The 11,706-nt window shown below is 45.8% G+C and overlaps 5 protein-coding genes across 5 annotated transcripts; 3 read left to right on the top strand and 2 right to left on the bottom strand.

The window, feature by feature from the left end:
* Positions 1 to 849: 849 nt before the first annotated feature.
* MGL_4055 (uncharacterized protein) lies at positions 850 to 1,209 on the bottom strand (the record flags this gene model as incomplete). The annotated part of the gene is made up of 1 exon (XM_001728836.1): positions 850 to 1,209. One exon carries the CDS (start codon positions 1,207 to 1,209, stop codon positions 850 to 852), a length of 360 nt encoding a protein of 119 aa, XP_001728888.1.
* Positions 1,210 to 3,182: 1,973 nt separating this feature from the next.
* On the bottom strand, positions 3,183 to 4,544 carry MGL_4054 (putative Secretory lipase (family LIP); the record flags this gene model as incomplete). The annotated part of the gene is made up of 1 exon (XM_001728835.1): positions 3,183 to 4,544. The coding sequence occupies one exon, from the start codon at positions 4,542 to 4,544 to the stop codon at positions 3,183 to 3,185; it is 1,362 nt and encodes a 453-aa protein (XP_001728887.1).
* A 1,211-nt stretch (positions 4,545 to 5,755) lies between these two features.
* Positions 5,756 to 6,940, top strand: MGL_4053 (putative aspartyl protease; the record flags this gene model as incomplete). The annotated part of the gene is made up of 1 exon (XM_001728834.1): positions 5,756 to 6,940. The coding sequence occupies one exon, from the start codon at positions 5,756 to 5,758 to the stop codon at positions 6,938 to 6,940; it is 1,185 nt and encodes a 394-aa protein (XP_001728886.1).
* A 1,513-nt stretch (positions 6,941 to 8,453) lies between these two features.
* Positions 8,454 to 9,881, top strand: MGL_4052 (putative secretory lipase (family LIP); the record flags this gene model as incomplete). Its single annotated transcript, XM_001728833.1, has 1 exon — positions 8,454 to 9,881. The coding sequence occupies one exon, from the start codon at positions 8,454 to 8,456 to the stop codon at positions 9,879 to 9,881; it is 1,428 nt and encodes a 475-aa protein (XP_001728885.1).
* A 413-nt stretch (positions 9,882 to 10,294) lies between these two features.
* On the top strand, positions 10,295 to 11,701 carry MGL_4051 (putative secretory lipase (family LIP); the record flags this gene model as incomplete). Its single annotated transcript, XM_001728832.1, has 1 exon — positions 10,295 to 11,701. One exon carries the CDS (start codon positions 10,295 to 10,297, stop codon positions 11,699 to 11,701), a length of 1,407 nt encoding a protein of 468 aa, XP_001728884.1.
* Between the last annotated feature and the right edge of the window lie 5 nt (positions 11,702 to 11,706).

The raw sequence follows: 11,706 nt of genomic DNA, 5'->3' as shown, positions 1-11,706 counted from the left end.
CATCGGATTCGTCGTGTTCTTCGCCGTCATGGTCAACATCGTGGGCGTCTTTGGCGCGACATATGTCGTTCCATTGATCAGGCCCATCGGCTTGCCGTGCTTGCGCCCCTCTTTCATCTTGACTTCAAGAGTCACTCGCATGTCAGGCTCTTTCGACTCGATCTTCTCCATTGGCACGAGCTTTGTGTCGTCGAATGGCTTGACGTCCGTGCGGCGATTCTTTTCCCCATCTCCCATCTTGGCATCCTTTTGGCCGTAAGTGAGCGTGCCTGTCAAGTTGAGCTTGAGCGAGCCCACTTTCGGAAACGTGCCGCCCTCCATATTCGCATGGATGCGCCAGTTTTTGTCGGTCTCGTTCCGCGCTTTTACCAGCACACTGTATCGCTGCCCAATCGCCACCTGAACTGACACAATTGGATACCGTTCCACGTCCACGCCATCTACCTTGATCACCTCCATGACATGCTCCTCCAGCCAGAAATCAAATACTGAGGCAGCTGACATGTGAATCGACCACAATCGATACGTTTTACCAGGCTCGAACGGCAGGGTTGCATTCTCACTGATGCCCTTCAACGTCTTGGCCGTATGTTTGGATTTCGTGTGTGCAAAATATAACAGACCAGAGTCGGGCGTCTGATAGTCACCACCATTCGTCATATAGTCATGTCGCATAATGTATCCGTGCTAGTGATGATACCAGTCTGCCATCACCACTGTGTAGTCGTCGTCATAGTCGTCTGTCTCTCCCTCATCACGGTGGATAATTAGCGGAGTGCAGAGACCGTTTGCATACTGGCCCTAGTAGGGGCCGTGCAGCCAGTATGCTCCCCACTGCTTGGGTGCGTTTTAGCCACTCTTTGGCGTGTTCAGGATTTCGTGGTAGAACGAGTATCCGTCCGGGACCGGGCACTGTGTCACACCAGCAGCACCATCGTAGTAGTTGACGTTCGTGAAGAAGAGTCCGTGTGCATGCAGTGTGGACGGGCGTCCATCACCAAACTTGTTGGTAAAGTTGATGTGGACAAAGTCGTCCGAGTTGACAGTGAGGGGATCGGCGGGGAACTTGCCATTGATACCAATCGCTCGGCGAGGGAACTTTCCATCTGGATTGACATCATTGACCCAGCCAACGCTCCATTGCTTGGCGACTTCGGCACCAAGGGCCGTTGTGGCTAACAACGCCACCAATCCAGACGCCGTCCACATGATGAGGTTGTTTTGGTTTCGTGGCAAGTATCGATATGCCTCCCAATGTTTCACGTATTTTGCTCTCCGCACGTCATAAAACGTGCACCCAGGTGTTCACTATCGCATTATCGTAGAGTTCTCGACCAATGCGACATCTCTGATGCGTTGACATAAATGGGAGTATTGTTATATGGAAGTGCCGGGATAAAGCCGACTGAGTGATTGGGTGGAGTCCGAAGCTGAAACTAATATATACCACCTTTTTCTCATGAACTTGCTACATATGGTTGAACAAGTAATCTTGGGCAATTAGGTTTGAATATATATTCACGAATCCCAGTAGATGTTTGAAAGGCTACAGTATATTTGGTTCCTTAATTTCAAATTATGCCGCCATTGATGCACCGATCAGGTAAGTTGCCTGCACTTCCCGTGGCAATCAATGGAGTGTAGTAATTGCCCGAAAAGTTCGATGGATTCATAAATTTGACGTTTTTGTCATCGTCGACGATCACTCCTGTCAGATACACATAATTGTTCGTTTTGTTCTTGTTTGGATCGCCATACATGCTCAATTCATGCGCCTCACATTCCATGCTCAGATTTTTTTTTGTAGGCAATGTAAACATTTGTTGCCACATTCTCGTGGAATTCTTGCTTGCACACCGTTCCAACTTGATCCGATCATCCGAAATGGATACGTTCGTCGCAGCATTGGGGACTGTAATACAAAGCCCTGGATGTTCTTTGCTCCGCAACTGTCCATGACCTACAAAGTCACTGCTTCGGAGCTTGCCGTTCGGTGCTTTGCACTCATAAAATTGGAAATATTGACTGTATTGGCCATACGCTTTCAACGGCGAGCCTTCCTTGTCTTCGTTGTCAAATCTGAAGAATTGGACACTGGTATTATAACCACCATCGGTGTATGCAGAAGTGAACCCGAAGATACGTCCCACCAAATCTTGGGGCTTGCATGTAAAATTCTTAGTCGGGCTGGACACTACAAATCCGGAGAATAGAGCCACAAATGCAAATTGGCTTAGCTTCATTTTTTATGTAGTCCATTGTCCCACCTTATCGACTATTTAAGCATTCTTCTCGCGCCTGGCTCCTAAAGCTAGTGCAAAACTACTCCGGCCTGAAAACTAGTTCATGTCATTTATGACCAATCAAAATGTTCACATCAATTTGTTGCGTCTAATAGATGCTTGTTCTTTGCCTCGGAATAGCGCGACGATGCGCCAAGCCATGATTCTCCTCAACGAGTAAGCTTTATTGAAATTAAGCTTTGGAACTTCATTTAGTGTTACGTATCAGAAAGCCATAGGCTGGTGCTTTATTCGATCGACTTGATTTTAGCATGTGTGCTCATGTGACTTTCGTCTAGCCAAACCACTTGTGATTCCGTGCGCACGGGCGACTGGTTCTTAAAAAATACAAAAGATTGTTTCGCGAGCGCATGGTTTCCTTATAGGATGATATCGGATAATTCCTTTGGTTGCTTGCCGGATCCATCCTAGTCAACGTATTAAAAGCGCTTTTTCGACGTGACCCACAGATCTTCCTATGAGCATATTGTTTCAAGTGCCATATAATTGGGACTTTTGTGCAACGTGCACCAGTGACTTTGTAACGTTTGTCCAAACACATGTTTCACTTGTCTGACGCTTCCAATCTGTTTGGCGTGTGAGTAATATTTATAGAAGGGATTTTTGTCGTCTATTCATGCACATTTCTCCCCACGTCTTCTATGACTAACACACATTGTGGTACTTCTAAATGATAGTCCTCATACGAACAACGTTATAAGGAGGAACACACAGTTCAGTGTTTAGTATAGAGGGGTTTCAGCTAGAACAGTATCATCAAACTTTCCTGTATTACCGAAACATTACATGCAATAAGAATCTATGGCCTGCGCATCTCGTTTATAGGACAGACTTTTCAAGTCCATGCAACTCTACGATGATTTGTCAGAATCATTCTGCTCACTTGTGAAGCGCATCCTTCAAGTACTCGTCATTCGGTCCAATCTTGTCTCCCAAGAGGCCCTTAAGAAGACCCAAAGCAGACTCGAAGTCTTCGCCAAGAGCATTAGAATTGATGCCCGCGTCGTGGTTCTTGATTTCTCGGCAGCCATTCTGCACAGGCTTACCTTGGAGCCGGTCTCGGTTCCAAAGGAAGCCAGGGACACTGCTTGTAACCGTTGTAACACCATGAGCAGATACAGGGTTCACGAAGCTCAAAAACTCAACATCTGCACCATTCTTACACCAAGATTCATACGTCTTGTGAGCCGCCTCATAAGGGGCAATTTCGTCTGAGATTCCATGCGCCATCAAAACAGGTGTGTCGGGTGTGAATTCAGGGTTTGTGCCCATAGTGAGCTCATTGAGGGCCTTTTGAACCACGGGCTCGTACAAGAAACGCTTACCGACCGTACTAAAGCTCTTGTCGTAGAAGTTCTTGAAGGGGAAACGTAGCACAACCTCAAACTGGCAATGCTTCTGAGGAAACTCCAGGTCTTTTTGAGCCTGCTTGGTAAAGACTTTATCAGTATAAGCCTTCACATCTGGGTATGTTGAAATGACACCACCCAAACCACCAGCGACATAACCAGCGAATGGTCCACCGTTAATCCTTTCCACTAACGCTGTAAGATTCGAGGGTGTTCCACCTGTGTACCAACCAACCGAGTTGATTTCTGGTGCATAAGACTTTTTCAGGGCTGCTGTCCAGCCACATTGAATACCGCCGCCAGAGTATCCATGGCCAACAACCCTAGCATTCTTGTTAAGGCCGATCTTATCAAAAGCCAGCGTAGCACGAATACCATCTAGTGACTGGCGTCCCTCAACATGGCCCGATCCGAAAGCACCTTTATTGCCTTCCTTGTCAGGCATCGTCACGATGTAGCCTTCTTGCAAATACAACATAGCAATGCCCACATTGAAAATTGAACTAACATCCGACGTCAGACCAGCGCGCCAAGTGTAACTTGGAGCACACTGCGGGGCCCCAGCATCCTCAAAGTCACCAAACATAACCAAAGAATCATTCTGAGCATTATGAGGAACCATAATTGTCGTAACAGTTGTCGTTGGCTCATCGTCTGACCTGTACGTCGTGCGGTACAGCAACTGCCAAGCCTCTTTCAAGTTGTCCTTCACGAGCGTGTTGATATTCACTTTACGAGAACGCAAGATAGTCCCGACCTTCTTTGACTCCCAGCCATCTGGAGGTTGATAAAAGGGATCATTTTGTGGCTTTGGCAAGTTCTCGCGAGCGACCAGAGCGAGCGCTTGGGCTGCAACTGAGATGAGAGTAAGGACGACTAGGCTCAACTTCATGATGGCGTAACACGCATTTCTTCAGAGTAGGCCTATTTATATGTGTTTTTAAGGGCTTGTTTGTGTCGGGTATTCAAGCGTGTAACATAAACACACTTTTAACTGCATTCTATCGCGACCAATGATCCTCTCCGAATGATATGTACACTGAATGTGGCTGGGGAATGTATCTATTTGCGGTAATCTTATGCATTAATTGCACATCGGTGTGGGACTCCGCGAAGCCGTTCATCTCATTTTTTGAATCCTCGGCTACCTTGTCCATTCTACCATGCAGCATCCCTGTGCTGCCCAAATTTCGGACCAATCAGAAGTCCAGTTGTACCCTCATATTTTGCGCGAAAGTCAGGTCTGGGGAGAAATGGAGCAAATCAGAGGCATTTGGAGGATTTTCACATGCAAGGCTTTTTTTTTCCTATGGAACATATTTCCATTTGGCCCATGCGAGTTGTGCGCAGCGCATCAAAGCTACCCCACGCTGCACGACCCCAGTCAACCCGTGTCTCGAAACTCGCAGTTTGACGTTTGTGTTAAGATCGATCTTTACGATAACGACACAATTTTCCCTACTTCTTTTATAGTCCAAGGGCTCTATCGGTATTTCTCAGGAAAAGCACGCAGTGCTTGAGTAAGTGTAATTCTCGACTAGCGTCAACTGTTGTATTGATATGATACTTTCAATACGCGCGTCCAAAAATGTGTTCAAACGCACACGTTGGTACGATCCTGTCAGTTTCAGTAATAAAGTTAGAAACATTTTAGAATGAGTAAGCTATAACGTTCGGTATGTCCGAACAAATCTATTTGCATCACTGAAAGTCGGCATAATGTTCCATCTGCGCGTTTGTTACGTTGCATACTGTATAAAAGAAGGGATTCTCAGGTGCGAGGCAGAGCATTCATCTTTTATCCTTTTATTCTCGTTGATTATTAACTGTTCTACGGACTCTGATCGCCGTAGTATTGACATTTGGTTATGTAATATATGATAGATTTAGTCCTTAAAACGAGTTGGAAACATTTCGGTATTTGATTCACTAATGTAAGCGACGTAGCCGGTTTTGGGTTGTACGCAGAGTAACATGTGGTTTGCTGATTAGCTTGAACGTGCACCCAATGGACGCCAAGAAATTTTTTTTTTGCATTTGGTCAAAATTACTCGTGTCATTCATAAGGCGTGCGCCTCCTACCCAGATTGAATCCCATCGGCCATGCTGCTTTTACCAAAGCTGTTTGCCGGCGTGGCAGCAATTGCCTCCCTTGTTGCTGCTCAGAAGCATGAGGGAATATCTATTCCAATGTCTCGCCGTGGTATAAGCAAGGGTGAAACTAACTTTCACGAACTGGCTGCCGGCATCAAAAAAGTTTTTAACAAGTACGAGTTCGGTATGAACAACTTCAAGCTCAAAATGGGTAAAGATCATCCCCTTCTCGGATCCAAGCTCGAAAAACGCGATAGCACTTCTTCGATTAAAATGTTCGATATTGCTGGTGAAACGCAATGGATTGGCGAGATCAGCATAGGGACCCCTCCCCAAAGAATGCTTGTCCAATTCGACACGGGCTCTGCTAATGTCATTATCGCGCCTGATGCCTACAAACCTTCACAATCAAACTCTTCTTTTAAAGCGAAAGATCAATTCAAAACGGGATATGGTGATGGAACAAAGGTAGAAGGCAACGTCTACGTCGATAACTTTGAGCTTGGTGGTATCAAAGCGCGGAATCTCTCTTTTGGTCTCACCAACGAAAACTTTCTACAAGATTTTGAGCGAGAATCGAGCGGTATCGGTGGTCTCAGTTTTCCAAGCATTAGCAATTTTGACTCCAAGTATCTGACTCTCATCGAAGCCTTGATGCAGCAAAAGAGTCTCAAGCAGAATGTTTTCCAGTTCACTCTTAAGCCTGGCGAAGGTTCAACTCTAATTTTTGGGGATATCGATCACTCTAAGTTCAATGGTGACTTGACTTGGGTCAAAGTGAATCCCCTCTTTGGATTCTATATCGCGGATGCCAAAATCAACGGGAAAAAAATTCGTACAGCTGTTGATTCCGGTACGACGGTTATTATTGGCTCTCGCTCGCAAGTCAAAGACCTAGTTGAGAGAACAAACGGTGTTCATTATGCTGAAGATCGTAGTACAAACATCGGCTACGGTCTCTTCGACTGCGACTTCTCTCCTGAAGTCATCATTACGTACGGTGGCACAGATTTTAAGCTAAATCGTGATCAGGTTTCCCGTGGTACTGCCAATGGCAAGTGTCTTTTGTCAGTAATCGGCATTGACTCTATTCTTCCTTTTGATACTTGGATTATGGGTGATCCCTTCTTCCAGGCTGCGTCGATTGTTTTCGACCACGACAACAACCGTTTAGGTTTCGCTTCCCAGGCTTAGAGTCTCAATCATTTGGAATTATAAATGACTAGGAAGTTTTAATTAACATTTTAGTTCAGACAAATCAGTTAAAGCCTGCACAATATCAGCTTACGATATACATGCCTAGTTTCACATTCCAACAGTAGGAATCAAGTAGCCGTCTTATTTTATTGAGGGAATGTCGCACTTCGTTTCTAGAAGAACAGTCTCAAGTCAGGTCCGAATCCCCATCAAAGATCTATTTAGTACAATATCTACCCTAGTCTCGCATCAGAAAATCTCATAAAGCTTGAACTTGGTGTCTCAAACGTTACTTTGTTAATTATGGAGCCGTGAACTTCTAGATAATGTAATTTTCCATAAGTGTGATGCACCCATAGGGAGGAGAAATGGCACATTCAAGCAGGAAACTTAGCTCCAGCGCAGGCCAGGGGGAACAAGGCAATCAATGAAGTCATACACGCAGTTGTCGAACGAGGAGACATAAGTCCAGTAGTCATCAACGCAAAGTGAAACAGTCTTGATTGAATCCTTAACGCACTTGATCAAACCGTATACGAAGTCCAGGCACTCGTGAGGAGCTTGCTGGATAGAGTCGGCGCAGCTCAAGCGACGATCCAGACTCTTGACGTGCGACTTGCCGGCCAATACGGTAAGGGCTGTGATGAAGAGGAAGACGATCGTAAAGAAAGTGGCAGCGCGCATTTGAAAGGGGAGTAGAAAGCGACGACGAAAGGGAAGTTGGTCCAAGGGTTGAGGGTATGATCGTGCCGAACAGGTTCCTTGGTTTTATACGCCGAATTTTTGACTCTCCACATTGGAATTTACTCTTGCATGTATCCTTTCCCCTATCTGCAAGGTGGACAGTGTAATCCCCCTCTAACGCTTCAGCACTGCAAACAAGGAAATAATACTTTAAATTTCAAGACCCAGATTGGCTATATGCGCGTGGGCGTGACCAATGCACTATCATAGTACGCGGGTTGAATTCATTCATGCATTGATGCACGCAGGCGTGCTTGGGATATATGACTTCAAATACTCAGGGAGGCAAAGACGTAATCCGCACGACATGGACTATCGGATTCCCGCGAACTAATCTAGGTGTAATTTGCGCCAGTGCCTTCGATCAAAAAATTACTCTCATCTTTGCAATTCGTCCCTTGTTGTTCATAGCTGCTTTTTTGTGTCTAGTACGCATTGGCACCTTGGACGAAGTAAGGTCATATCGCAGGTAGTAAAAGCAATATTTGGATTTGTAGACGATATTAGGCAGAAGTCCACGAATGAACTTCACTGTCGCACCATACATACTGTTGGCCATCAAGTCATCAAGTCCCATTGTACCTGCGGAGGTATTGGCGTGACCTCCGAGGTATGAATAAAGATTTTATAATGCACTTATGCAAGGGACTCACTTCACTTTTAGACTTAGTCCAATCTGTCTGGTATTTCATAATAAAGTTACTAGCCGATAAAAGCAATGATGGAATTGGTGTGTGCCTAGGCCAGAAGTCACTACTACTCTATCATGTATCCGTGCACTCTTCTAATGGTATTGCTGTGTTTGGCAATAATGACACACGGTCATATACAAATTCATGGAACTGGCATGAGACGGAATCGGAGAGATTCCCCCCATCCTCCGTCTCCGATTTATGATTCTTTTTATGTACCAAAAAAAGGATGGGATGAAACCAAGCCTGGAACTGTTCTCGCGTCGCGAAATATCCAAGCGGGATTCACTAAGACACAAAAGATCAACTTAGATGGTGCATATCAGCTGCTGTATCGTACTTCTGGAGTTGATGATAAATCACCTTCGTATTCTGTCACAACCGTGCTTGTTCCGAAGAATGCCAGACCTAACAAACTTGTCCTGATCATGGCTTACGAGGACAGTAATTTCGTTGAATGTGCACCAAGCTATAAGATTCAATTGGGTGCACCTCTCGAAACAAATCCAATTCAAACAGTTGAGGAACTCATGTGGACCTCTGTGTTGAATGATGGCTGGACAGTAACAATTCCTGACCATCAGGGTCCTCTTTCTGCATTTTCCTCCAGCTTCATTCATGGTCACGCATCTCTCGATGCTATTCGCGCAACGCTAAATTTTGAACAACTAAAGCTGGATCCAAAGTCTGCTGTTGTTGGCATGGGCTATTCGGGCGGTGCGATTGCCGGTGGCTGGGCCGCATCTTTGCTCGGATCTTACGCCACAGAATTGAACGTGGTTGGCTGGTCCATTGGAGGAACCCCATCCAATGTTACTGGTACATTCTATGGTCTCGATGGTAGCTTGTTTTCCGGCTTTTCCGTCGCCGGTGTCGCAGGCATTGTTGATTCTTATCCAGAAGTGAATGATTATGTTGGATCAGTGATAACTCCGGCAGGAAATGCTGCTCTACAGTTCACCCGCGAACATTGTATGGGTGATATCGTAGTCGGACTCCAAAATGTGAATCTAACCGGGAAAGACTTTGTGAAAAACGAGAAAAACTTTTTAACGGACAAGCGAATTGCTCCCATTTTAGACCATCTTACTATGGGGACTGATTCGAAACTCACACCCAAGGTCCCTGTGTATATGTACCATGCGCTTCATGATGAAGTCATACCGTTTGATCGGGCCAACCAAACAGCGAATGCATGGTGCAAGGGCGGAGCAAACTTGCTATTCCAGGAATATACTGGAATCGAGATGGGCCATGTGTCTACCGAAGTTCTAAACACTCCTTTTGTTTTAAAGTTTATACGTGACAGAATGAGCGGCCGAGAATTTTTGAATGGCTGCCAGTGGAAATCCGACTTGAATCCTTTATGGCGACCCGACATTTTGGGCGCACGGCTGACTGAAGTCTTCAACTCAATATTAAACTTTTTTGGCACATCTGTTGGTCGAACCGACCGTATCATACAAGAAAGTATCATCAATCATAACTTCACGTCCAAGTAATGATGTCCTTGAGAGATTTTTTAAAATTTCCTGCTACGCCATCTTCTGTTAAATAGCAAGTACAAATATTGTATGTACCGATAAGTTTTCTCAGTGTTAAGCTACGAAACGTAATAAGGCAGAATTCGAGGCAGCAGAGTGGCCTAAATCAACATTGGTTGGACGACGGTTTTGCGAGGTAAGTTGGCGTATTGCGAGGAAATGTGGCGTAATTCCTGCGCACTTAACATATGGCTTTGGCCAATTATATAGCTTCCTTACAGATAAGCCAAGTGCGTATGACGTCATACATGCCTTTTGCCAGGGTTAAGTACAATCCACCTGAGCATATTCTACGCGGATCACATTGGGTTTTATTAGATCAGACGACAACCACGTTTCTGCGCGGGGGGTTTGCGCTTTATTGTTTTACAATGTTCCCTCGCCAGATCCTGGTTTTTGCTGCGCTTGGGTTATGTTTTGCGCTCGTTGCTGGTGCTACGCAAGTTTCTGGAGTGAGGAGATGGGAGCTTCGCCGTCGCTTCTCATTTGAGGATAGCTTCTATCATCCACCTTCAGGCTGGGAGAGTGCTAGCCCAGGTGAAGTCCTTGCTTCGCGAAAGGTTGATGTCTCTCCTGCTAGCATTTTCAATCTCGGAATCAACGCTTACCAACTGCTTTACCGTACAACTGGCTTAACTGATGGCGAAGCTACCACGTCAGTCACCACTGTGCTTGTACCCTATAACTACGACAAAGACAAGGTCATGGTCTCCGCTTTGTATGAAGACTCATTCTCATCAGAATGTGCTCCTAGTAAGCAGCTCAAGTCCGGTCACTTCATTTCCCAGAACGTTGCTGTTGCGTACCAATCACTTTTTCTGACGACGCTTCTGCATGAGGGATGGGTTGTTACTGTTCCCGACCACGAGGGTCCCCAAAATGCATTTGGTGCAGGGCCGCTTGAGGGACATGCTATTTTGGATGCTGTTCGTGCGACTATTAACTACGACCGAATTGGTCTAGGCAGTAATGCCAAAGTTACAGGATATGGCTATTCAGGTGGTGCAATGGCTCTTGGGTGGGCTGCAAGTCTACACAAGAGCTATGCATCTGAACTGAATGTCGTGGGATGGGCCATGGGTGGCACTGTGACAAGAATGGCTGATTGGTTGCGATATATTGACGGAACCGGCGGTGCTGGCTTTGCCGTTGCCGCACTTGGGGGGATCTCTTCTGTGGACAATGACCTACAATGGGTTCAAGACAATTTAACACCCTTGGGCAAGATAGTTTTGGAAAAGTCCAAACATTCTTGCATGTATAAAAATCTTCTTGAGGAAGCCTACAAACGGTTCATCTCTGACACTTATTTCCAAGGTGGCTCTACGTTCTTTGAGAATTCAGGCGCCATGTATGCGCTTAATAAGTACAATCTTGGTGAAGATGGTTCTAAAGTACCTTCAGCGCCCGTGTTCATGTTCCACGCGCGAAACGACATCGTCGTGCCGTATGCGATGGCTCAAGCAACGGCACGGTCTTGGTGTCAGCAGGGTGCTCAGATTAGATTTACAACCTACGCCGGTGTTGAAATGGGACACACTAGCGCTGGCATTGCGAGTCTGCCGGATGTGCTTCATTTCTTACGTGACCGATTCAATGGTAAGCAGTGGGGCGAAACCTGCCAATACCCAGTTGTGCTTGACCCATGGTTCAACCTGTTTAACCTAGGGGAGTCGTATGCAGAGTTTGTCCAGCAGCTCTTGGATTTACTTGGAAGGCGTATCGGCAAAGACGATCATATCCTCATGGCGAAGCTTAAGAAACAAGAGGTGCCTTGAGCCCT

The sequence above is a fragment of the Malassezia globosa genome, assembly GCF_000181695.2.
Source record: "Malassezia globosa CBS 7966 chromosome Unknown mgl_sf_13.1, whole genome shotgun sequence".
In the NCBI taxonomy this organism is placed as follows: Eukaryota; Fungi; Basidiomycota; class Malasseziomycetes; order Malasseziales; family Malasseziaceae; genus Malassezia; species Malassezia globosa.
This window is presented reverse-complemented; position numbering and strand designations above follow the sequence as displayed.